This window comes from Hylobates moloch, unplaced genomic scaffold (assembly GCF_009828535.3).
Source record: "Hylobates moloch isolate HMO894 unplaced genomic scaffold, HMol_V3 SCAFFOLD_17, whole genome shotgun sequence".
NCBI lineage: Eukaryota > Metazoa > Chordata > Mammalia > Primates > Hylobatidae > Hylobates > Hylobates moloch.
This window is the reverse complement of record NW_026652292.1, coordinates 33,365,592-33,392,667: the sequence shown is the minus strand read 5'-3', so window position 1 is coordinate 33,392,667 and position 27,076 is coordinate 33,365,592. Positions and strand designations below refer to the sequence as shown.

The 27,076-nt window shown below is 36.7% G+C and overlaps 1 protein-coding gene across 2 annotated transcripts in view; it reads right to left on the bottom strand.

Moving 5' to 3' along the window:
* Nucleotides 1–378: 378 nt before the first annotated feature.
* Nucleotides 379–27,076, bottom strand: part of NIPBL (NIPBL cohesin loading factor) — a 113,196-nt gene continuing 86,498 nt past the window's right edge. For both annotated transcript variants that reach the window (XM_032135776.2, XM_032135779.2), the window contains 13 exons: nucleotides 22,057–22,197; nucleotides 21,815–21,908; nucleotides 20,941–21,095; nucleotides 20,343–20,433; nucleotides 17,878–18,051; nucleotides 17,212–17,402; nucleotides 14,623–14,730; nucleotides 13,939–14,139; nucleotides 9,184–9,330; nucleotides 7,354–7,628; nucleotides 5,505–5,679; nucleotides 2,220–2,408; nucleotides 379–1,673 (listed from right to left, as the gene is read on the bottom strand). In XM_032135776.2, coding sequence (XP_031991667.1) covers nucleotides 1,308–1,673; nucleotides 2,220–2,408; nucleotides 5,505–5,679; nucleotides 7,354–7,628; nucleotides 9,184–9,330; nucleotides 13,939–14,139; nucleotides 14,623–14,730; nucleotides 17,212–17,402; nucleotides 17,878–18,051; nucleotides 20,343–20,433; nucleotides 20,941–21,095; nucleotides 21,815–21,908; nucleotides 22,057–22,197 — 2,307 coding nt within the window. In that variant the 3' untranslated portion in view covers nucleotides 379–1,307. The remainder of the gene's footprint in view (nucleotides 1,674–2,219; nucleotides 2,409–5,504; nucleotides 5,680–7,353; nucleotides 7,629–9,183; nucleotides 9,331–13,938; nucleotides 14,140–14,622; nucleotides 14,731–17,211; nucleotides 17,403–17,877; nucleotides 18,052–20,342; nucleotides 20,434–20,940; nucleotides 21,096–21,814; nucleotides 21,909–22,056; nucleotides 22,198–27,076) is intronic.

Genomic DNA, 27,076 nt, shown 5'->3' with positions numbered 1-27,076 from the left:
GAGTGTCAACTATACATATCAAATGATTAAACACCTCCCTCCTGATTTAGTCAAGATATCTGCAGTAAGTAATGTGTAAATGACAACTGTTCCCAAGACTTATGATAAAAGCTTTTAGTATAGAATTATTAGAAAATGAATAAACATCTCAACAAGTAAAATTACTCTTTTCAACATTAAAAAATAATTTGTGAAAAATGTAGTGAGTGTAATTATGAAGTGTCATACTCATCTCAACTCTAGTTCTAAAATAACAAGACATCATTTTAACTAAGAGAAATACTGGTTTTCCAAATAACAGGTTACCTTTACCAGAGGTTTAAAGAATAAATATCAGCATCATGACATCACTAGAAAGAAATTGAAGCATACAAGGAATAAACTATAGTTTCTTTTTATATCAAAATGTACTCTTGAAAATGTGTTTGGCACAGTGCTAAATCATATATAGTTAATACTAAATATTGCAGGATACAATAAAACCCTGGAGTTAATTGTTTACACCCTCTTATGGGAATGAAAATAATAGATACCAATTATTCAGAAGTCAGCCTATACAAACTGTATAAACAATATTTTATGTTTTGCTTTGAAAACCAGTGATATAATAAATTTTACATAAAAGACTGTAAAATAATATAAATGGATTTAAACAGATTTTTACAATAAGAAATTCAAATGGAAACAGACAAGTAACAAAGAGAAGTAAAAAAATTTATTGCAGTATTCGCTCCACCAGATTACCTGGGGATCCCTTTTCTTGTATTGTTTTCAGGGTGACCTAATACATCAAAATCTACATTTACAAAAACTCCTTCTGCAGATAGGTCATAGATACTGCATGCTTTTTTTTTTTTCAACAGAATAAATTATATATCCAGGAGATTCTGCCATTTTACAGCCTGGAAAAAACAATGCTTCCCTGGAAACTGGGCTAAGCTAAAGAAAGCCATCCGCTGCTAGGTTAAACTCCAAGAACACTTTATTAAGAACATTAACAGACTAATTTCCAACATTCACTTGTTTATTTTTTTAAACAGAAAGTTTTTTTCCAAGATATAAACAATTTTTGTTAAACTATAATACAGTGGGAGTAAAAATGAACTGAGAATCTGTTTCTGCTGCACAACAGCGAAGGGAGCTCCCACAAAAATGTTTGCCCAACATTTCCTTCTTTTGTTCCTGCATCCCAGGTTCCACTTACTCTTCATAAAACTGATTTTTTTTTTTTTGCCAGAATGTTGGTATTTCAAGTTTTTCTGCCTTTTAAAAAAATTCCTGTAAATTTGGCTGCATGTACAAATTCATTAGCTGGAAGTCCCATCCTTGGCGGCATACAGGGATCGTAAAGTCTGAACAACTTTATTAGTCAGCTTATTAGCACTCGTTAGAGCAATTTTTTTGTAAATAATGTCTGACTCTTTAATAGTGTCTACCCAAGGCACCAGTTTGCGGCCATCACGGCGCTTAGCCTCAGTCCAGGAGCCACTGTAGGAGCCTGCCATCCACTGAACACTGAAGCCACTGCTGGTTTTCTGTACTACTCTTGCAATTTGTGGTCGATCTTTGTACTTTGGACAGCAAATAGCGATGACATCCATGACGTCAACACTTTCATTCATCTGTGCTGCCAACTCCGTAGAGTCTGAATTTCGTTTTGACCTTCTCAATGACTAAAACATTGGGAGGGGGGAAAAAAGACCAAGTGTTACACAAAAGAATTTTAGTGAAATTATTGTTTTTATTGCTTTTAATCCCTTGACGCCGGGAGTTGGGATTTCCCAGCACACTTCCATTGCCGGCAATGAGACGCACCGTGACCGCCAGCGCCAAGGGGTTAACATATACTTGTAAAACCATATAACTCTTAATTTGTACCCGTGTCTGTACTCTTATTGATATATAAAATAATATATACATATGAACCATAAAGCTACATAAAACTTAGCAACAATAAAAATAACACACATTAATACAATTCAAAGAAAAATTAACCCTTTATGCTGAATAAATCTCATTTCTGTTTTTTTATTGTCTTTTATGTTAAACTTTCTACAAAAGGATGTATAAATGGGTAAGTAGACAATCTATCTACAAAATGTTTTCTCCTTTAAGTATTACATTACTTGGTGTACATTTAATAGACTGACATATATAAGCACATAAAAATCATTTTACGTAATACGCTGCGAAATACGTTGACTCCTCCTCCGCCTCACCCCTGAAGTGCCTCCTCCTCTATCCTCCCCATCACTTTCATCATCTTCTGTCTCTGCTGCTGTATTATTTTTAGGGCTGCCTCCTCCAAGCAGTGAGGTAATTGCTTTGTTCCGAGCATTTGTGCTAGCTGAAACCTCCCCTTCTTCTTCTTCTTCATCAGGGTCCAGATGTTCCATGAGAAGTTTGAACTACAAAAAACAGATATTATTTCAGAATTTTAAGTAAATATTTCAAGCAAGATTGTCAAATTCCTAAATGTTTTCTATGGCAGTAGTTTGGTGTGCGTGAAACAGACATTAGCCATCATCTAAGTTAGGGGCTAGTAAACATTTTCTGTAAACAGCCAGGTGGTAAATATTTCTCATTTTGAAGGCCAAATAGTCTGTCACAACTACCCAACTCTGCCACTGTAGTATGAAAGCAGCTACAGACAAATAAATGAGTGGGCATGAATGTTTTCAGTAAAACTTTGTTTGCAAAAACAGGCAATGGGTTAGATACAAAAACAGCCAGAGTTTTCAGACCCTTGGTCCAAGTCATCAAGCAACCAGGTGATAATTACTGATAGACATTTTCTAGTTATCTCCCCTTTGCTCTCTGCTAAGACGATCCAAGAGAAAGCAAAGAATGTTGAAAAATTTTAAATAAGAACTAAAATATTTTTAAATTTGAGTGTGTAAGGTTTGCAGTCCATGAATAATATGAAAAGCCACTGTGTAGATTATATTCTTAGTTCAAAAAACCTTATTTTTATGTTCAGCTACTTGCTTTAAAGTAGATTTTAAAAAATTTTTTAAGAAAAATAGAAATGGGGTTTTGCAATGTTGGCCAAACTGGTGTCAAACCTCTGGCCTCGAGTGATCTGCCCACCTCAGCCTCCCAAAGTGCTTGGGAGCCACTGCACCTGAAATTAAGTAGATTAAAATATAAAATTTTATTTTTATTTTTTAGGATAGTCCTCTAATTTCGAAAATATTTTTAAAAACTTTTATATTGTGGTAAAATAGAAATATCATAAAATTTGCCAGCTTAACCCTTTTTTTTTTTTCTTTTTAAATTGAGACAGGGTCTAACTCTGTCACTCAGGCTGAAGTGCAGTGGCGCGATCATGGCTCACTGTAGCCTCCACCTCCCAGGCTTAGGTGGTCCTCCCACCTCAGCCCTCCCAGTAGTTGGGACTACACGTGCACACCACCACGTCTGGCTAACGTTTGTACTTTTTGTAGAGACAGGGTCTTGCCCTGTTGCTCAGGCTGGCCTGGACTTCCTGGACTCAAGCAAACCTCCTACATAGGCCTCCCAAAGTGCTAAGATTACAGGTATAAGCCAGCATGCCCAGCCTACCAGTTTAACCATTTTAAATGTATAATTCGTTGGCATGTTGTACAACTATCACCACTATCCATTTCCAGAGCTGTTTCTTTTTTTTTTTTTAAATCACTGGAAACCGCAGCTCTGTCCTCATTAAACAGTAACTCCCGGTTCTTTCCTTCCCCGGTCCTTGGTAACCTCTAGTCTATTATCTGTCTCTATTTTAAAAGCACATTTTATAAACATACATTTGCATACTTGTTAAGTGAGAAAATCTACAAATATATATATTGGCATTACTCATATAAGAACATACGAAAAAGTAATAATACTGGTTATCAGAAAAGAAAGGAACAGAATGGCCAAACAGGGTAAGAGAATGACTGCTTGCAGTTTTACCTTTTATGACATATAAGCCATGTATTTTTCTGAATTAAAAACATAGCCCTCTGTATCCCCGGATTCCGCACCTGCGGATTCAACCCACAGTGGATCAAAAACTATTTGGAAAATGCCACAATAAAAAATAACAGCACTGGCTAGGTATGGTGGCTCATGCCTGTAATCCCAGCACTTTGGGAGGCCGGCGGATCACCTGAGGTCGGGAGTTTGAGACCAGCCTGGCCAACATGGTGAAACCCCATCTCTACTAAAAATACAAAAATTAGCCGGGCGTGGTGGCAGGCGCCTGTAATCCCAGCTATGCAGGAGGCTGAGGCAGGAGACTCGCTTGAACCCGGGAGGCAGAGGTTGCGGTGAGCCGAGATCGCGCCATTGCACTCCAGCCTGGGCAACAAGAGTGAAACTCCGTCTCAAAACAAAACAAAACAGGCTGGGCGCGGTGGCTCACGCCTGTAATCCCAGCACTTTGGGAGGCCGAGGCGGGCGGATCACAAGGTCAGGAGATTGAGACCATCCTGGCTAACACGGTGAAACCCCGTCTCTACTAAAAATACAAAAAATTAGCCGGGCGAGGTGGCGGGTGCCTGTAGTCCCAGCTACGCGGGAGGCTGAGGCAGGAGAATGGCGTGAACCCTGGAGGGGCAGAGCTTGCAGTGAGCCGAAATCGCGCCACTGCACTCCAGCCTGGGCGACAGAGCAAGACTCCATCTCAAAAAAAAAAAAAAAAACAAAACAAACAGCATTACAATAAAAAATAATACAACTTAAAAAAACAATGCAGTATAACAATTATGTATATAGCATTTACACTGTATTAGGTATTGTAAGTAATCTAGAAATGATTTAAAGTATATGGGAGGATGTATGTAGGTTATATGTAAATACTATGCTTTTTAAATAATTTTTTTTGAGACAGGGTTTCACTCCTGTCACCCAGTATGGGGTGTAATGGTGCAATCTCAGGTCACTGTAATCTCCGCCTCTCAGGCTCAAGCACTTCTCCTGCCTCAGCCTCCTGAGTAGCTGGGACTACAGGTGCACACCACTGCCCCCAGGTAATTTTTTGTATTTTTTATAGATATGGGGATTTGCCATGTTGCCCAGGCTGGTCTCAAACTCCTGAGCTCAAGTGATCCACATGCCATGGCCTCCCAAAGCGTTGGAATGACAGGTGTGAGCTCCCTCATGCAGCCTACTATGCCATTTTTTTATCAGGCCCTTGAATATTGGAGGATTTGGGTATCCATGGGGGGACTGGAACCAATTTCCCGCGGATACCAGGGGACAACTACAAAACACACACACAGGTTTTCCTATAATCTTTCATTTCTACTAAAATAAAATTATTCGTGGGCTGCTGTTTTCTAAGAAAAAATAATTAGGATGCCATGGGTGCAATGGGAAAGACAAGCTTAAAGTAACTCATTAAAACAACACAGAGAAAAATTATCTTGATAGTTCATGAAGCTTATATTCAGTGTGAAGGAGATAGTTATCTCCCCACCGGCCCCCCACATTTACCTTCAAAAAAGCCCTTATGAGAAGTAAAAACTTTTGGTTTTACTACTCACATCTAGATACTGTTTTACTATACTCCTTTTCACTTCTTCTGTGATTTTGGAATTAGCCATGTCACTCCGCAGGAAGTCCAGTGTTTGTTTTGGATGAAAATGAACTCCTGTTTTTCGGTTTATCGCTTTATCATATACTTTTGCAGATTCAGATGGAGAGTACTTCTGAATTTTACTGTTTTGGGAAAACAAAACCAAAAACTTTAAAACTATGGAAACAACATATTTGGAGAAATCCAATTATAGGTAGGAAGCACCATATTAATGAAATTAGTTTCTCATGTCTATTTTTAATACTATTGATCCTAGGACAGCTTCAATACAATTACTTAATACCACCTAACTGGTTTACCTCTTTCTACTAGTTGCTCCCCCACCCCCAACCTATCCATCCTCTATATAGTGGCCAGAATGATTGTTTATAAACCTGTTTCAGGTTATTAACAACTCTGCTTAAAAATCTTTCCAACTCTTTAGCATTGCCTCGAAACCTTACAAGATTTTAAATTATTTTGCATCTTGCCAACATTTAACATCAAGATATTCCTTATAAGGCCAGGAGCAGTGGCTCATGCCTATAATCTCAGAGTTTTGGGAGGCCAGTGTGGGAGGATCACTTGAGGCCAGGAGTTCAAGACCACCATAAGCAACACAACTAGACATCATCTCTACAATTAAAAAATAAAAAAAATTAGCTGGGTGTGGTGGCATGCATCTGTACTCCCAGCTACTCAGGTGGCTGAAGTAGGAGGATTACTCGAGCCCAGAATTATGATTACATAACTGGACTCCACCTGGGCATCAGAGTGAGACCCTGTTTCAAACAAATACAGACATTCCTCTTAAAAATCTGGATTTCTAGTGTCTCCTGAAAAAGTGGGAGCTCTGGCCACATTATGCCCACCCTCTCCTTTGGCAACAAGCTTATGGAAACTTGAGACAGGTCCACTTAAGTGACCTCTTTACATGAAACACACTCTTTCCAGTTGGCCATTGACCAGGTGGCCTATTAACATTTTATTTTGTGATTCCTAATCTTAGATTTCAATGAATGTAAAAAATGACCAAAATTCCATGGTTACAGGCAGAAAAGAGGTATCTTTAATGACTACTGGTGGGTAAAACTACAGGGTGTTTATAATAGCTGTACCTTTTCTATCTCTTACTTTATAGAGTACTTTAAATACTATTTGCGTTCTACTGGAGCTCAGTTTAGTTGGTTTACATCTGTTACTTCAGAGCTCTTTAAAAACTTAAATTTGTAATCTACTTTAAGGTTAGCTTGAGTCTTTTTAAGGAAATCAACAAAATAAGTCCTTCAATTTGCAATGCATTATCACCAAGTATAGGAAAATGTTTCTTCCCTTTAATAAAAATAAATTATGGCATATTACACAACAGAATACTATCCAGCAATAGAAGAGAATAAACTCCTTTTTAAAAAAGGAACATTTCTAACATTAAAGTAAGCATGCAAACAAAACTGGGTTTCATATTTATTATTTTTTTAGACGGAGTCTCGCTCTGTTGCCCAGGCTGGAGTGCAGTGGCGTAATCTCAGCTCACTGCAATGTCCGCCTCTCAGGTTTAAGTGATTTTCCTGCCTCAGTTTCCCGAGTAGCTGGGGTCACAGGCGTGCACCACCACACTCGGCTGATTTTTGTATTTTTAATAGAGATGGGGTTTCACCATGTTGGCCAGGCTGGTCTGGAACTCCTGACCTCAGGGGATCTGCCTGCCTCAGCCTCCCAAAATGTTGGGATTACAGGCATGAGCCACCACACCCAGCCCAAATATTTATTATTTGAACAGAGTGAAGTTTTTTCTCTCACTGCTTATGTAACCTTACCTATCAGAAAATCCACAAAGATTCTTCAAATGTTGTTTTAACATTAGAAGTAATAAAATACCCTGGGACACATTTGCAAATTCAATTAAAGGAGCTGAATTTTCTGGCAAACATTTCATCACTGAATTTATATCGTCTTCTGAATCTGAATCTGAATCTGAATCTACACGTTTCCGTGACTTCCGAGGCCTGGAAACTTCTTCTTCACTGTCGCTTGACTCATTTTCCTTACTAGGTGATGATTTTCTCTCTTTCCTTTTGTCCTTTACCATAGACTGAAAGAAAAAATTGTTTGATAAACAATAAAAACAAAATGCCACTAGTAAATATAAGTATGCTCCATTCAACAGCTTGAAAAAGCTTCCTTAAACTAATATTTTATAAACCTCTTGACTTTATATCAACAACTGGATATGTAATCTTAGGGGATAGTTTCTAAAACTATATAAAATTATATATAATATCCACCCCCTCCCCCACAACCACTCCTTCAAAAAAATCCTTCTGAAATATCAAAGGGAAATAATTTTCTTCTAAGGATAGTAATAAAAGATAGTTATAAAAGTATCAATTTGGTGCATAGGTAAGTCATTATAGAGGAAAAGCAGTAATTATAATTTAACTGAGGAGAATAAAGTAATCTTGGACATCCCAGCTTCTAGCAAACTCTCCTTTTCAAGAACATTTCGGCAAGATAATAAGCAATTTTCTCTGAAGACTTAAATCCTGTTTCTTCGTATTTTATGAAAATGTTAGCTCTTAGAAACAAAGTCAACTGGATTTAAGCAGGTTGTGTGGTGAGTGTATGTGGGGCATATTATAACAATATTTATTCAAAAGTGGAAGAAACATTTACAAAGATAGCCATACCAGTAAGTAGGTAAAATAAGAGAACATGAGGGCTAAAGCTCCTGGGAAATTATTAACTTCTCAAACTTAAATGTGCATATTAACATCTGTGGATTTTGTTGAAGATGCAGATTCTGTTTCAGCAAATCTGGGTGTGGCCTGAGGCTCTACGGCTTTAATAAGCTATCAGGTGAAACCACTGCTGCTGGTGTGTGGTCCACACTTCAAGTAGTAAGGGTTTAAGACACCTCTGTAATTCCGGCCCTCGGGAGGCATCTAAAATAATCTGTCTGATTTACTAGTCTGACAATGCTGAGTTGTGAGCAATACAATTTTATAAAAGGAGATCTACTTGGATCATTAGATACATGAGAATATTCAATTTGTAAATAATTTACTGAGTGCTTACTATATGCCTAGTGCTACACCAGGTACTTTTATAATTAAATAAATTATATTCCTCCTAAAAGTCAAGACAGAAACGATGGAAGGTTCAACAAGAAATTTAGTAAAGATTTTGGGCACACATATGCAAACTCTATTACAGTGCTGTAGTTGAGGAATAAGAAAGTCAATGGTGTCATAAATTTTCTGTAAAAGTGTAAATAAGCTATATATTTTCATGTGTAATGTTGTGATTACAGCATTACAAGATTTACAGAATAATGTTTTAAAATGGGGTTTAAATGAATGTATGAATGGAAGCAAACACTTAAGGTCAGTGCTTAAAGTGAGAGAAATAAATGTGATGGCTTATCAACAGAACACTCCATATATGTATTTTAGATGTTTCTAAATAGAAGTAAAGTGGCAACGTACATCCTCTCCCAAGTCAAGTACTGCCCAGATTTCATTAAGTTCACTTAGAAAGATTTTATATACTCGTGAAGAGGATAAAAAGAATAATGAGAAACAAAACAGTGAAAACAGCATGCCTGCACTTTGACAGATGGATTAAGAATAGTAATGTGTGTAACTTACCTCCTTGAATGACTGCAGTAGGTTACTACCAGAAACTGAGAGTGTAATGTCTATATGATGCATTATAAACAACGGCTCTTCCTGTGTCTGGTATGGAAAACAGGCTAGATTGTCTGCTATATACAAGAGCATAGTCACGTCTGTTTTCTGTAAATTTTAAGAAAAAGCACACATGTTTAGCAGATAATCTAGAAACCCAACCAAAAAACCTTTTTTAGAAAAAATACAGGGCGCTTTCCACCTCACTTAATGTTAGACAGAGATAAGCAGACACACACGGAGAGAGTGGGGAGAGACACAGAGAGACAGAGGGAGAGGAGGAGGGAGAGAAATATAGAGGGGGAAAAAGGGAAAGGGAGAGAGGTGTAAGAAAAAGGGAAAAGGGGGAACAGAAATGGAATTTTATAAAATAATCTTAGGCCCATTTTTTAAATTTTATAATGACTTACACTATGCTATCTCAAGAGAAGAGGTGAAATTTTTTATTGCATCCATGTGAAATTCCTTGAAGTTTTCTTAGAGTATATGGAATCTTTATGATAAATCCATACCATATCAGAAAGTATACATGAAAGTTCTAGTTATATCATTGTGCTACTAAGAGTTTAACCTATATGGAGATCAGTTACACACAGTTACTATTCTGCCCTCAAAATAACTAGTAATTATAGTACTAATACATAGGTTAAAAGAAAAAACCCAAATCCATGTACTCATAAACATTTGTCAGTTTCCTGTGTATATGTAATTCAGAATGTCAGAGTTGTTTTGACAACGCTATCGGTTTCACACTGTAAAAACTGTGAGGCAGGCAAAATTTAAGAGAAAAATTATGATTATTTAGTTGCTTGCTTTAAAAAGAAGTAACAGAGAATTCAAGCATGTCATGATCATAAACAGAAAGGCATATTAATATTCAAATTTCTTTTAAATATTTATAGCTCAAGGAAAAAAAAAGCTCACAACTAAAAAACACTCCCTCCTACCATCTACCCTCCCCTGCCATGGAAACAACATAAAACCCAACAGCAGCAGCACCAAGATCCCATAGCACAGATGGAATAACCTTGCTATTAATATTCATAAGAGTATCACTCTCATTCTATTTTTACTTTACAATATGTATCAACACCCACGTTACAGATGAAAAAATGTAGACATAAAACCCTACCTCATCTATTAGTTTTAACACTATAATTCATATATATATTTTCAAAACTCATATATATATTGAAGAAAATATATATATTTTCTTATCCATAAAAGCCCTGTATTTCTCTTTCCATTCAAAGTTCTTCAAAGAATAGTTTAGACTGCTCCTCCCATGTCTTCCCCACTATTTTTTTTTAAAGGAGACATGATACCGCTCACTGCCACCTTGAACTCCTGGGCTCAAGCAATCCCTTTGCCTCGGTCTCTTCAGTAGCTAGGTAGCTAGGAGTATAGGTGCATACCACCAGGCCTGGCTAAGTTTTTATTTCTTAATTTTTGTAGAGATAGGGTCTCACTATGTTGCCCAGGCTGGTATGGAACTCCTGGGCTCAAGCGATCATCTGGCTTGGCTGCTGGGATTACAAGCCTGAGTCATCTCACCTGGCCCTGCCTCTTTAATTACAATCTGCTTTTGTCCCTCACTGCTTGACTGTTTTTGTCCACGAAGTTCACCATTCTACTCTATTTTTCACTTCTTACTCTCCTTGACTTCTCAGTAGCATCTATTATCCACACTTTCCTTCATGAAATCTCTTCCTAAGTTTTCTCTTCCTAGCTCTTTGACTACTCCCTTTTTACGTACTCCTCAAGCCAACTCCTTTGCAATCTGACTTTGGCAACAATCCTATTATTCTTTCAGGTGCTCAAGATAAAAATATTCCAGTTGTCCACTGACTATTCTTTTCACACAGTCTCATTTAATTCTTTCCTCAACTTTCTTTTCTACTATCCATTCTTTTTTTTTTTTTATATTGAGATGGAGTCTTGCTCTGTCGCTCAGCTGGAGTGCAGTGGTGCGATCTCAGCTCACTGCCAATCTCTGCTGCCCAGGTTCAAGTGATTCTCATGCCTCAGCCTCCCAAGTAGCTGGGACTACAGGTGTGCGCCATCATGCCTGAATAATTTTTTTGTATTTTTAGTAGAGACGGGATTTTGCCATGTTGGCCAGGCTGTTCTCGAACTCCTGACCTCAGGTGATCCGTCCGCCTCGGACTCCCCAAATGCTGGGGTTACAGGCATGAGCCACCGCACCCAGCCTCTACTATCCATTCTTTTTCTCCCCTACTGTTATCATAATAGATTAATTTCTTTTTACCTCCAGTGTGACCACAATGCTAAAAAAATTCATCTTCCTAAACTACTCTTTGGCAATTGTCCTCATTATTTTATTCACACACTTCCAATGATTTTTTTTTGCCATCTACAGGATCCTCTATATACTATTCCTCATTATGACCTTTCTGCCCCAGTCAAATAACAAACTATTCATTATTTCCCACACGTTCTTATCTTTGTATTTTTAATTAATTTTTTGGCCCTGACTGGAACATCTTCCTTCCCTGGTTTATATAGCAGATCCCTCTCATTCTATCCCTCTGGGCCTTCAGGCATTTGTTCCTTCTCTGACATTCTTTGTTGGAGGTAGTCAGAAGAAAGCATTGCATTGTGAGAGCTGGGTTTCCAGTTTAGCATTTCAAATGCTGAGATGACAGAACATCTAGTCAATGACATAAAGCAGGCAGTGAAATCACATAGAAATGAAGTTCTTTTGGAAAGAAATAAGGACTGGAACAATATTATCAGTACAAACCATCAGGGCACTCAGGATATACTAACCATAATCACTATTAATTTTGTATCCTATCCACACAACTGGAGGGAAAATCCTTTCAGGGCAAAAGCACTACATTATATCATCTGGCACTCCTAGTATAGTGTCCTATACACAATGCAAACTTAATACTGATAATGATATGATGATAATGTTGATGATAAATTTCATGTAGTACTTAAAAAGAAGAGGTCTAGTAAGATATCTACACTATGGTAATTATAATTTTGCTTTATTGCAAAAATCTGCTGTCAGGCTAACAAGTAATTAAAGTATTTCTTTTGTTCTTTTCTTTTCTTTTCTTTTTTTGAGACAGAGTCTCGCTCTGTCGGCCAGGCTGGAATGCATGATCTTGGCTCACTGCAACCTCTGCCTCCTGGGTTCAAGCAATTCTCCTGCCTCAGCCTCCTGCGTAGCTGGGATTACAGGCGCGTGCCACCACGCCCGGCTAATTTTTATATTTTTAGTAGAGATGAGGTTTCACCATGTTGGTCAGGCTGGTCTCAAACTCCTGACCTTGTGATCCACCTGCCTTGGCCTCCTAAAGCGCTGGGATTACAGGCGTGAGTCACCACTCCTGGCCTCTTTTGTTCTTTTAAAAGTTGCTATACACATAGACTCACGTGTGCTCTGTGTGGGCAGAAACCATATCTGTCTTTACTATTTTATGCTTGTTAAACTTCTTAGCACAATGGCTGGTACATAGCAGATGCAGAATAAATATTATGTGAAATACATAAATTAAAAGGTAAACTTAAAAGAATATTTGGTTTTCTTGGCCTATGGTCCTGGCCAATGCAACTAGTGCAACAGCCAGAAGTGTCAAAATTGTAATTATGGTAATCCCCCCTTATTGCTGCTGTTTTGCTTTCCACAGTTTCAGTTACCCTTGGTCAACCATAGTCCAAAAATAGGTGAGTAAACTACAACAGGGTATTTTGAGAGAGAGAGAAAAGCAAGATCCCATTCACATAACTTTTATTACAGTATATTGTTTTAATTGTTCTATTTTATTATTATTGTTAATCTCTTACCGTAACTAATTTATAAATTAAAACTTTAACATAGGTTTGTATGTATTGGAAAAACCAGTACAGTTATGTGCCACATAACATGTTTCAGTCAATGACAAACCATATATATGATGATGGTCCCATAAGATTATCCTATCATATTTTTACTGTACCTTTTCTATGTTTAGGTATGTTTAGGTACATGAATACTTACCATTGTGTTATAGTTATCTACAGTATTCAGTACAGTAACATGCTGTACAGGTTTGTAGCCTAGGAACAATATAGCCTAGGTAGGCTACAACATCTAGGTTTGTATAAGTAAGTTGTTCACCCCACAAAGAAATCACCTAACTATGCATTTCTCCAAATGTATCCCTGTCATTAAGTGATGCATGACTGTATATATAATAATTAGTACTATCCATGGTTTCATGCATCCACTGGGGGTCATGAAATGTATCTTTAATGATAAGGGAGGACTACTATACACAAAAGTGGACTACTATACAGAAAAGTGACTTCCCTTCATTAAGGGAAATCAAGTTGAACAACTAGGGATCTCAATAGCCAAAAACCTAGAACAGTTATTCTCTAACAATATTTGAGGTAATCGATTCCCAAAGCGATTAGTTTAGTGATGTTGCTTATTTAAAGATATGCTTACAGAAATTGTTACCAAAGTTTATAGGATATTCAGTATGGAGGCAAAATTATACACTATTCCTCATTACACTTATACAAAATTTCCCCTTCACTTCTGACTGTGTACTTTGTAAATAACTTAGAAGATTAAGAAAACATTTAATGAAGTTACTATCATATACTAATAAAATGGTAATATTTAAAAAATGATGACTTTATCCATAAAATTTCTAGAGCATTTACTTTCTTAAAATAGTAAGTTTTTGTGCTTACTGCTGTGTCATCAAAGAGGTTGAGTAAAGAAATAAGAAAGGCTCGTCTGTGTTGGCGGTTTCCACGGATCATGGAGTAAAGGTGTGAACACAAAGCGCTAGAGGACTCGTCTTGTCTGAAACCCCTTACAGGATCTTTTAGGCATGTGTTGATTGCCTGTTGTACCTGGTAAGACATCTTCATACCAGCCACTGCTTTCATCTGAAATCAATAAAAGTCTCATTTTTGTCAGGGAAATTAAAAGACACAAATTAAAAATATACTTAGAGCATTACATTCTGAGGCTAGCTTCATTATTTGTTTTTTTTAATTAAAATAATACGAATCACAGAATGAAGTGCTAGAAGGAACATTAGAGATTATCTCTTACAATTCCCTCATTTCAAAGAAGAAAAAAAAAAATGAGGCCCAGGAGAGTCACTGCAGCCAAGTTCACATAGTAGGATATAAAATCCAGGTTTCCTGATTTTTAGTCTGGTGTGCTTGGTACTGTCACCTCTAGCCTGATCTTAACTTTAAACTAGAATAAACACCTTGGAAGACTAACTTAGTTGCATGTTTAGAAGATAGGTACTAAGTAAGACATTTTATTCCAATTATGAATGTGGGCAGGGCATTTATCAAAGAAATGCTTTACTCAAGAAAAATGTTTAAATTTAGGTTATAAAATGTTAAAATACATACATGAATGAATCCAGCATATTTTTTGTCTATTTCCACAAGTTGCTGATCAGCCTTGTTCCGCATAGCAGGTTCTGGGTCTGTGCCCATAGCAATTAAATATGGCACACACTGGAAATAAAAAAAAAATTATGAGATATCACGGTAGTAAAAACTCTCTATTCAGACATATGTCAAAACTTTTTGTATATCTGAGATATATGAATTTAACCTTATAGGCTTTCCTATAAAGTCTATGTTTTAGTGTTCTTTTTAAAATGACAGATCTTTTGAGATTCAGCTTCAATCCAGAAAGCACTGGAGCACCAGAAAAAAATACTGACGTGATAAAATTTAAACAATTTCATTGTAAATTTAAGGTTCTTTAAACATAAAGCATTCTCACACTAAGAATATCTATTTAAGATTATGATATAGACTGCAAATGTATAATCCAGTAGTTTTTAAAGCTTGACTGAATTTGCCTTGTAAAGATAATATAGGGCAAACAGTAATTTGTTTTCCATACTCATAGCTACGAAAATATAATTGTTTTTCAAAGTTGATTTCAGACGTCACTTTGAGGAAGAGATAGTTGATAACAGTCATATTCACTGAACTTCTAGAGTCAAAAAAACAGTACTACTATGTTAAGCGAGTCTGAATCAAAAAGCAATGTGGAGGCCAGAAAAACAACAACAAACATAACTTTAAAATACAGACATGGCACTAAATGAAAGAAATGATCATGTTAAATCTCGAATCAGAAAAGAAAAAAGGCTGTAAGGTGGATGCGGTGGCTCATGCCTGTAATCCCAGCACTTTGGGACACTGAGGCAGGCAGATCACTTGAGCTCAGAAGTTTGAGACCAGCCTGGCCAACATGGTAAAACCCCGTCTCTATAAAAATGCAAAAATTAGCCAGGTGGTGACGCACACCCATAGTCTCAGCTACTTGGGAGGCAGAGGTGGGAAGAGTGCTTGAATCCAGGAGGTGGAGGCTGCAGTAAGCCGAGACTGCGTCACTGCACTCCGGCCTGGGAAACAGAGCAAGATCTTGCCTCAAAAAAAAAAAGAAAAGAAAAAAGGCTATAGAGAATGCCCTTGGTTAACTAGCAGAATCTACAAATGGACTGTATATTAGATAATATTGTATCAGTGTTAAACTTCCCAAATTTAATGATTATGTTATGGTTTTGTAACAGAATGTCCTTGTTCTTAGAAAATATATGCTAAAGTGTTTAGTGGTAAAGAATCATAATTATCTGAAACTTCCTACCAAATGATTCAGAAAAAAGCAGATGCATAAAGGGAGAGAGAGAAAGCAATCGTGGCAAAATGTCAACAAATGGTGAATATAGGTGAAGAGAATAAAGGAATTCATTATATCACTTTTGCAATTTCTTTGTGTGAATTTTTTTTTTTTTTTTTTTGAGATGGAGTCTCCCTCTGTTGGCCAGGCTGGAGTGCAATGGCATGGTCTCAGCTCACTGCAACCTCTGCTTCCTGGGTTCTCTGCTTCCTGGGTTCAAGCAATTTTCCTGCCTCAGCCTCCCATGTAGCTGGGACTACAGGCATGTGCCACCACACCTGGTTAATTTTTGTATTTTTAGTAGAGATGGGGTTTTGCCATGTTGGCTATACTGGTTTTGAACTCCTGACCCAAGTGATCCGCCCACCTCCGCCTCCCAAAGTGCTGGGATTACACGTGTGAGCCACTGCACCTGACTTGTTTGTGTGAAATTAAAAAAAAAGTTTAAAAGGCATATATAATAAAAAGCACCCAACAAAGAACCCTCAGTAGTTTAAAAAGGTGACAGTCTCAATGTACTACTGTTACATTATAATGTATGATTCTTTATGGTAATAGCCCGGAGTCATGAAGAACAGGATAAATATTTGTTAACATGTTTTGTTTCAGGACATAGGGAAGACCACAGTATGTTTAAATATATCATACTTTTAAAAAGTTCCATGAAAAATACCGAAAATAAAAATCTCAAAGGGTATAGACTCTGCTTACTTAATACATACACTTTTGTAGCCTATGGTGCTCTCTTGACCATCAGATGGTATATACTACTACATCAGCATTGGCTGCCAATCTTCACTAATACTAATGTCTTTATTACATCGTTGTGTCCTCATATCAATGCTATGAGGTGTCGAGTAGTTGGTGTTATCCCCAACTTAAAGATGAAGGAATTGAGTTTATATAATTTACTTTCTGTGGACTAAGACTCCACCCTGTTGAACAGATTATACTTTTAAACCCAGTTAACTCTCTTCACATTATAGATTGCTGGATCTTAGGGACAAAAGTAAATATGAATTAAGACAAATATATCATCCCTACTTAGAAAAATAATTTGAGTTTATGTTCTGCCAATAGAAATTACAAGTTTGTTTATAACAGAGACAATATTATGAATATATGGGTATTTTGCAGTAATCATAACCCAAGAGATTATCTAAAACTGCCAGATTCTTAAGAGTTTAGTACAAAGAAGAGTAAGAAGAACAAAGAACTACTTATTCTCTATAATCACAATGTATCAAATTACAACTAATCTTGCTCTTTTAGTAAGTGCTGCTGCCATAAAACATGCTTACCTGAACTGGATGAATAAGACCTTGATTTAGAGTCAATGCAATGACATTTAGGGCAAAGTGGCGTACACTTGACTGGGTGTGAAAAAATGCCTCAAGCACCTGTTTGAGATAAAGCTGCATGATGGAACTACTCATCCCTGAGGAAACATCACCCATTTCTTTTAAGTCTTCCTGTTTTGCAACTTTCTTCCCTACAAAAGAAAGCAAAGGATAAACACACATTAAGAGCACCTATACTAACTTTACTAAATATTTCAAAATTAGGCCATAACCAAAACCACAAAATGTTAGAGCTAGTGTTCTGGCTCAATGGTTCTTAATGTGTGTGTGTGTGTGTGTGTGTGTGTGTGTGTGTGTGTGTGTGTGTGTGTGTGTGTGTGTGTGTGTGTGTGTGTGTGTGTGTGTGTGTGTGTCAGAGGCCCCTTTGAGAATTATAATCTCTTTCCTCCCTCAAAATGTTAATGTTTACACACATATACAATTTTAAAACTATTTTAGAGAATTTAAGAATATGTATGCTAAAGCCTAGCTATAGACCTCAGCATAAGGACTGCTATTTAACTGAATTTCTTCATCTAACAAATAAGGAAATTTAGATATTTAGATTAAAGAAGATAAAGCCATTATAACTGTAGCTATGAAATTTAAAAATATATTTTCACTTACAGTCTCTATCTGCCTGCTGCATACGTGTATCTTCTTCTTGTAGGTAGGTCTGGAGGTTTTTTAACACTTGTATTTTTAAATTGACTGAGGAGTTCTTATCAGATAAAATATTATTATATAGATTCTTCACTTCTTGCTCGAACATTAGACTTGGATGCTGAATAAAGGCAAATCCTATGGGAGAGGGGAAAAATCTCATATTCATATTAAAATTAAATAAAACATTTAATAAATATGTTAATAAATTATATAAACGGCTCCTTATTTCAAAAAATTAAAACTTAAAATGACTGGAAGAATATGCTGGTGGCCTTACCTAGAGAAGCATTAGAGCAGGTACTTCTTTCCCCATGAATTAAAAACAAGAAATTGCATTTCAAAGGAGAATTTCACACAAGAGGAAACCTTGAGGAGGGAGCAGGGCCTAGTGGCTAGGGGAGTGGATTAGGAGTCAGGAGTCTTGGGTTCTATTCCTGGCTCCATCACTGACTTGTAGTGTGACCTTGGGTGAGTCACATAATCTCTCTGTGCCTCAATTCTCCATCTGTAAAATGGGGATAATAATATTTACCACCCACCTACCTCACAGGGATGTTTTCAGGATTTAAGAAGTAATGTCTGCAAACATTTTTCAGATCCCCAGCAGAAGGTACTACATTGACATTATTTTTTAAAAAAAATTAAAATATATTCATTTGATGAAACAACATAATAAACCAGAGCTAAAAATATCTTCCATTTCTTTCTCATATGGCATTATAATAAGGCCACAATGCTGAATCCTATAACCACAGGTTAATAAGTAGTAATATATCATCCATGTTTATTTGTATATAATGTTTATTTGAAGAAAAAATGAAGATCTCTGATGATAGCAAGTATTATTGATAACAAACAACAAACTAAACTCAAAGCATAGAGTGATCAGATAACTAGCCCAAGGTCACTCAGGATAACTATGGCCCAGGCAAGATGTCTTTTATTAACTGGTCTAGAGGCAATATTTTCTGAATAGTGCTGCTTAAGTTAAAACTTCATCTTTTTGTACTCTGAAATACTTGTAACACTATTAGTTTTGCCACTCCATATAAATTATGTCCAGACTGAATATTTAAAGGTACGCATTGGCTTGAAGTTAATATCGCACCGATTTAACTCCTTAGTAAATGTCTGAATTTTTACTCTATGTACTATAAGTAATTTTCAAAAAGGGATGGAGGAGGAATAAAATGATAAGGTTTCAATTTATTTACAGAAATCATAAACATGATTTAAAAAGGTTTGGGTAACTTAGAATCTTTTCTTACTCATTTTTGTTCAAAAGACTAATATAAATAACTACTCACGCATATTAAAGTATAAACCTTAATCACAATACCACAATAAAATTTCCAAATAAGTTATTAATCTCATTGGGTAGCTTTACGTGTACAGTCATTGCTCGGTACCCATGGGGGACTGGCTCCAGAACTTCCCAGGGATACCGAAATCCGTGGATTCTCAAGTCCCTGATATAAAATGGGGTAGTATTTGCATATAATCTATTCACATCCTCTCGTATACTTTAAATCATCTCTAGATCATTTATATCTAATACAATGTAAATGCTATGTAAATTGCTATTGTATTGTTTAGAGAATAATGACAAAAAAAGTCTGTACATATTTAGTACAGGTGTAATTTATTTTTTCTCAGTATTTTTGATCCTTGTTGGTTAAATCCACAGATGTGAAACCCATGGATATGGAAGGCCAACTGTATTTGTACCAAAAAAAACAACAACAGAAACCAAAAACCTGGACAGACTGTTCTTGTATTTTTTTGAAGTGCATTCAATTCAGGTACTTTAATGCCATTGCCTATTTCCTCATATTCTAATTCCTTCCTAGCTATAAGCCACATAGACCTGCCTAACAATTACAAAACATGTTTTTATTACATCAATCCTTCCTGGAAAAATAATATAAAACAGGTATATATCCAAATTGTTCCTTCTGGGTTGCTTACTATTTGCTTTTATATAAATAAGTCAGTGTAGATTGATCATTGTTTTAACTAGATGTGGCAGCTTCCTGTAGTGACAAAGCTTTGCAATGAAAAAGAACAATTAAAAAAATGCAAAGAGCACAGAATTCTTCTACATCATTTTTCTTTATCAAAGGGCTTTAACAAATGTTCTTAAGATACCCTATGGAGGACGGGTAGAAGAAAGTATTGTTATTTCTATTTTACTAATGAAGAAACTGATGAACAGACAAATGGCTTGTTCAAGGTTACCCAGGAAGTCAATGGCCATGACAAGAATGGAACCCAGTTGTTTTAATCCTCAGACCTACATTCTATACACCAAATCCTACTGCTAAGAGAAACATATTAAAGTAAATCAACAATTTAGATTCACAATATTTAAAAATGTGCTCTATCCCTCTCAAATAGCTACAAATTATAAAGAAATTTAGACTTACCTAGACCAATGATAGCTTTTGTTTGTACTTCTTCATCTGAATGTTTTGTAAAATACATCAATAGTTCAAGTACTTTATCTTTTATGTTAACCTAAGGGGAGGAAAACACATTAAAGTATTCATGAACAGTAACTTCGATTAATTTTCAACTATAAAGGAAAAAAATACCTAAAGAGAATGAGAATTTGTGGGAACTTTATCAAAAAAATAAGTAACCAATTCCATTTATTTTAGAACAGTGGCATTCAAAGTATCAGTCTGTGACAAAGAAGCTTGTTTCGGAATGTAAATCAGTGCATTGTTTCCTTCATTGAAAAAAATTTAAAAAGTCAGCTGTTGATGTGAACAGTGTGCATACTGTTACAAAGCTGATATAACTTGTCAGGGAAATTTCATTATTTGGTTACACACCAGTAACAAAAAGTTGATGGATTAGCAGCCAGTCTGAGGACCATGCTTTGAGTAGCACTGTTTTCAGAATTTTCATTAAACCAGACTACTCTAATGTTGTCTTCATCCTGGGTCATTACTGTCATTCTCAGATCACAGTGCCATATAATTCTATGTTTTATAGCATTTTAAGTATTACTATCTTTACCTTGCTGTTGCCTTTAAAATCTTCCAGATCAAAATCAAAATGCCGACATAGTGCTCCAACGGTGAAAAGGGATCTAAGAAGTGCTGGTTTGTTTGTTAGAAGTGAAGTGTTATTTGGGTCCTCTTGGTGTTGACTTTTTAATTTTGAAATGGCACCTAATAAAGATAAGTAATATTTATTTATAATATTTATCTTTGAATTACTAAGTTCAAGTAATTACTACTAATGAATTACAATTTTTTTTTTTTGAGATGGAGTCTCACTCTGTCACCCAGGCTGGAATGCAGTGACGTGATCTTGGCTCACTGCAACCTCCGCCTCCCGTGTTCAAGTGATTCTCCTGCCTCAGCTTCCCAAGTAGCTGGGATTACAGTCATGTGCCACCACACCTGGCAAATTTTTGTATTTTTAGTAGAGAGACGGGGTTTCACCATGTTGGCCAGGCTGATCTCGAACTCCCAACCTCAGGTAATCCACCCGCCTTGGCCTCCCAAAGTGCTGGGATTACAGGCATGAGCCACTGTGCCCGGCCAATAATTTTTACTAATGGTTCTAAATATTAAATATGTCTAGAATTATGAGAGTGCTCTTCAGAGTCAAAACTAATTAATGTAAGAAAATTTAAATTTTACTTTTCACAGTGCGCAAAAAATTTACCAACCTTTACTTATCAGAAGATAAATTTCTGAAGTAATCACAGTGGGTTCTTAAGGAAATACAAAAGACACTAGAAAATATTGTTTCTGAGAGGACCACGGTGGATAATCACATCTCATAATTTCCTTGAGTCTAGCCTTTAATCAAATGTGTTTAAAATGAGCTGACCCCTGCAGGACCTAGCAGAATAATTTTAAAACCCTGGTATTGAACTTACCATAGTATCTATTGAAACAAGCCCACACAAATTTAAAATTTTGTGTCACTTTATTTACAACAGCTCCAAGACAGCTCACACAATGTTGCACTACCTAAAAGATATAGAAAATGTTTAGATAAAAGTTAAAAATATACTATTTTAAAAACTTAGCTTTTTACAAATATTTGCTTTAAAAATTTTAATAAAACACTTTAGAACTTTACACTAATGAATAAAGAAATGGTAAACTGAGTGCTTACAGTCATGCCATATTTGATGATGAGCTTCATTAGATCTTCCTCAATAGTGGCAAGAAAAGTTTCACTTGGATGCTCCATCAGTGGTACAACTAGCTCTAGGATTTTTGCAACATTGCAGATAACCATGAAATCATTTTGTGTCTATAAGAATAAAATAAATGCTTTATGAATATCCAAAACCTGAAAAGAAACTATATACAGCTTTACGTATTTGGGGGCGGAAATAGGGCATTTTGCATGTAAAGGTCCAGTTAAAAAAAAAAAGTCTAATAGAGTTTTTTTTTTCAAGGTATGGAAGGAGAAACACCAGCATGTCAGGAATATGGACTGACAACTAACTTACCAAAATGTGACTTTGGGGGTCACTTAATCACAATGTTAAAGTTATATTTTTTCCCTAAAATGTAACACAAGTCAATTCTAAACAAAAGTATTTACATATTGACAGCATTATACAAAGACTGGTACAGTTTTTACGATTAGTATTTTCCAAACTGTGTATGTTAACCCAGTAGTTCTCAATCAGGAATAAGCTTCTTCCCCCGTATCCTGACACAGGAGTATTTGGCAGTATCTGGAGACATTTTTGGTTGTCACAATGGGAGCCACTACTGGCATCTAGTGGCTAGAGGCCAGGGATGCTGCTAAACAACCTGCAATGCACAGAACAATCCCTGACAACAAAGAATCATCTAGTCCTGTCAATAGTGCTGAGGTTGAGAAACTCTGTGTTAAAATTTTCTATGACAGATAAACATGTAGAATCCCAGAACTAGGCAAAACGCTTCTTTATTTCTAAGAAACAGTCTTGCTCAATTGCCCAGGTTGGAGTGCAGTGGCACACTCATAGCTCAATACAATCCTGCTCCTGAGCTTGAGCGATTTTCCTGACAGTCTCTCAAGTAGCTAGGACTACAGGCGCATAATATCACACCCGGTTAATTTTTCAATTGTCTTTTTTTTTTTTTTTTTTTTGAGACGGAGTCTTGCTCTGTTGCCCAGGCTGGAGTGCAGTGGCGCGATCTTGGCTCACTGCAACCTCTGCCTCCCGGGTTCAAGCAACCCCCTGACTCAGCCACCCGAGTAGCTGGGATTACAGGCGCCCACCACCATGCCTGGCTAATGTTTGTATTTTTAGTAGAGATGGGGTTTCACCATCTTGGCCAGGCTGGTCTAGGACTCCTGACCTCGTGATCCACCTCCCTCGGCCTCCCAAAGTGCTGGGATTACAGGTGTGAGAAACTGCGTCCGGCCTTAATTTTCATTTTTGTAGAGACAAGGTCTCACTATGTTGCCCAGGCTGGTTTTGAATTCCTGGCCTCAAGTGATCCTCCTGCCTTGGCCACCCAAAGCACTGGGATTATAGGTGTGAGCCACCATGCTCAGCCTAGGACTTCTTTATTTTAAACTTAAATGTGTATTTCTTTGATTAGAAAAACTAATAAGCATGTTTAAAAAAACAGGTAGAGACTTTTTAAAAAAAACCAAAAGGTAGAAAAGGATTTACAATAAAAAGTCTTGTTTCTATCTATCCTCCAGCCACCCAGTTCATTTCCCCAAAGGCAATCAAATGTGTGTGTGTGTGTGTGTGTGTAGTAAGGCTTTCAATGCATGTTTTTAATCTAGTTTTTTTTTTTTCCTTTTTGAGACGGAGTCTCGCTCTGTCATCCAGGCTGGAGTGCAGTGGCGCAATCTTGGCTCACTGCAACCTCCGCCTCCTGGGTTCAAGTGATTCTCCTCAGCCTCCAGAGTAGCTGCAGGCATGGAAGGAGAAGCACCAGCATGTCAGGAATATGAACCAACAACTAGTCTGCCACCACGCCTGGCTAATTTTTGTATTTTTAGTAGAGATGGGGTTTCACCATATTGGCCAGGCTGGTCTTAAACTCCTCACTTTGTGATCTGCCTGCCTCGGCCTCCCAAAGTGCTGGGATTACAGGTGTGAGCCATCATGTCCAGCCTTAATCTAGTTTTTAAGCTACTAATCCTCATTGTTAGTAATGGATTACTGGCATAGATTTTGGACTTTTTTTTTTTGACACAGAGCCTCATTCTGTCACCCAGGTAGAAGTGCAGTGGCGCAATCTCGGCTCACTGCAACCTCCGCCTCCAAGGTTCAAGCAATTCTCCTGCTTTAGCCTTTCGAGTAGCTGGGACTACAGGTGTGCACTACCATGCTTGGCTAATTTTTGTATTTTTAGTAGACACAGGGTTTTACCATGCTGGCCAGGCTGGTCTTGAACTCCTGACCTTGTGATCCGCCCGCCTCGGCCTCCCAAAGTGCTGGGATTACAGGTGTGAGCCACTGTGCCCAGCCCATTTTGGACTTTTTGAGCGCATTAACACACTAGTTAAAAACATTCCCACCACTTGGCTTGTAAGAGTATTAATTACAAAAAAAAAACAAATTCCCACATCATATTCATCCTTCCTTTTAGGATCCCCACAGGATTAAAAAGATAAATTCTTTTTAAGTAGCATAGAAATCCTGTTGTTTCCCGTAATGAGTTAAAGTGGGTCTAGGGATAGAAGAATTTTTGTTGGGTAAGATAAATTCATTTGCGAACCAGTGCCAGCATTTTACTTAAAAAAAAAAAAAATGTAGTGGCTGGGCACAGTGGCTCATGCCTATAATCCCGGCTCTTTGGGAGGCCAAGATGGGCAGATTACTTGAGGCCAGGAGTTCAAGACCAGCCTGGCCAACATGGCAAAACTCTGTCTCTACTAAAAGTACAAAAATTAGCCGGGTGTGGTGGTGCACACCTGTAAAATCCCAGCTACTTGGGTGGCTAAGGCATGAGAATCGCTTGAACCTGGGAGGCGAAGGTTGCAGTCAGCCAAAACTGCAGGACTGTACTCCAGCCTGGGCAACAGAGCAAGACTGTGTCTTAAAAAAAAAAAGAAAAGAGTGGGCCGGGCAGTGGCTCATGCCTGTAATCCCAGTACTTTGGGAGGCCAAGGCGGGGCAGATCAATAAGGTCTGGAGTTCAACACCAGTCTGGCCAACATAGTGAAACCCCATCTCTACTAAAAATACAAAAAATTAGCCAGGTGTGGTGGTGTGCACCTGTAATCTCAGCTACTCGGGAGGCTGAGGAAGGAGAATCGCTTGAAGCCAGGAGGCAGAGGTTGCAGTGAGATCACACCATTGCACTCCAGCCTGGGAGACAGTGCGAGCCTCAGTCTCAAAAAAACAAAAACAAAAACAAAAACAAAAACAAAAACCACACAACAACAAAAAAGTAGCATTTTCTGAACCTTCCCTTAACATACTGGCCTGGAAAATCAAGTAAAAGAAATATCTTAAATTCTAGAAGAAAAATTTAAAGAAAGATGGAAACCATTAAGTAAAAGAGCAACAGAATAGAACAGGAAAAAATATTTGTAATGAATATACTATAAGATGGTTTAATATCTAAAATATTTAAAGAGCTCTCCTAAAAAAAAAAGCCTATAATTCAAAGGTAAAATGGATGAATGATACGAAAATGATATAGTGAATTAACAGGAAAGCAAGCCCTACTGGTCAGTACCATGAAAAGATGCTCAACCTTCTTTGCAGTCAGGGAAGGAAACTGAAGCAATAATGAATTACTCCTTACCACCTGTTAGACTGGCAAAGAATACTAAATAATGACAATGATTGTCACATACAGCTTTCCAAAAGGTTGTATAAAACACATCCACTGCAAAATGGCAAGATCAATTAAAAATGAAAACCAAAATAACCATTGTTTCAACCTTGCAAGTCCACTTCTCAGAAACTGTTCCAACAAAATAAAGTCACCAGTACTTAGGTATTTAAATTGGAAGGTTTACTTAAAAATTGTTTGTAGTGGTGATCAAAAGGAAATATGTAAACACCTGCCAAATAGGGAAATGATTAAATAAATCATAGGACATCCATAAAATGGATAATACATAGCCATCTAAAACAAGGAATTAGATATATACCAGGTAATGTGAGATTACCAAATATGCCTAACAAATATCTATATAATATGATTCAATTTTTACAAAACCCAGTCAACTATTTATATACACCTGTGTGTCCACAACTATAAAAGTATGTTAAGGATACTCTAAGATGTTTATTCTGAAGGGAAGATGAATAAAGATGGAGATAGGATATAAAAACAAAAACCAAAGCCACAAAACATTAAAAAAAGTTTACCATGTATGAGATACTCTTATTTATAAACAATTTTATATTTGTGTACATACATACATAAAAAATGTACAAGACATTTTAAAAGTGATTTTGTTTTAAAAAATTACTGGTTCAAAATTATGCAAGGACTATTTATAATATAAATAACATATAACAGGTTTCATCATAGTCCAGACTCTACTGGCAGACATGGGGCTGAATTCTAACTTTGGGACTGCTTAGCTATGTGACATTGGGCCAGTTATTTATATTCTTTAAGCTTTAATTTCCTTATCTGTAAAACTGAGATCATAATAGTATGTACTTCACAAAGTAAATGAGATAATACATGCAAAATTTTCACAGTGCTTGGTACTGTGCTAAAAAATTATTAGCTATTATTATTAGCCACAATATTAAACAATTCATTTCTGGATCTAATACAAACCCTAAAGATAGAATTAGTGTCTCAGAAGTAAATGCATGTTGTTTTTAGGTATTTATTATCCTTTACTACTCTCCTCAGTTCTTAAAGTTTTCTCAGGAAGTCCTGAGGTTTTCACCTAGAGCTTGTAATTTAGATAATCAAAAAACTGACTATAGCAGCAAAACAAATGCAGTAGAGAAAACAGTTAAAATTAGCTTCTTAGGAACATTAGGAACACAGTATGTGAGAAACCTTTATATTTGTTAAGTTTTTAGAGTATTTTAAAGTTTTGAATTTTTAGCAGTTACTTATACTCTAAGCTTCAGTTTCCTTATCTGTAAAACAGAGATAATAGTACCTACTTCATAAAGTAAATGAGATTATACATGTAAACCACATAACTCACTATGCTGTCATATATACTTTAAAATCTTTATTTGCTG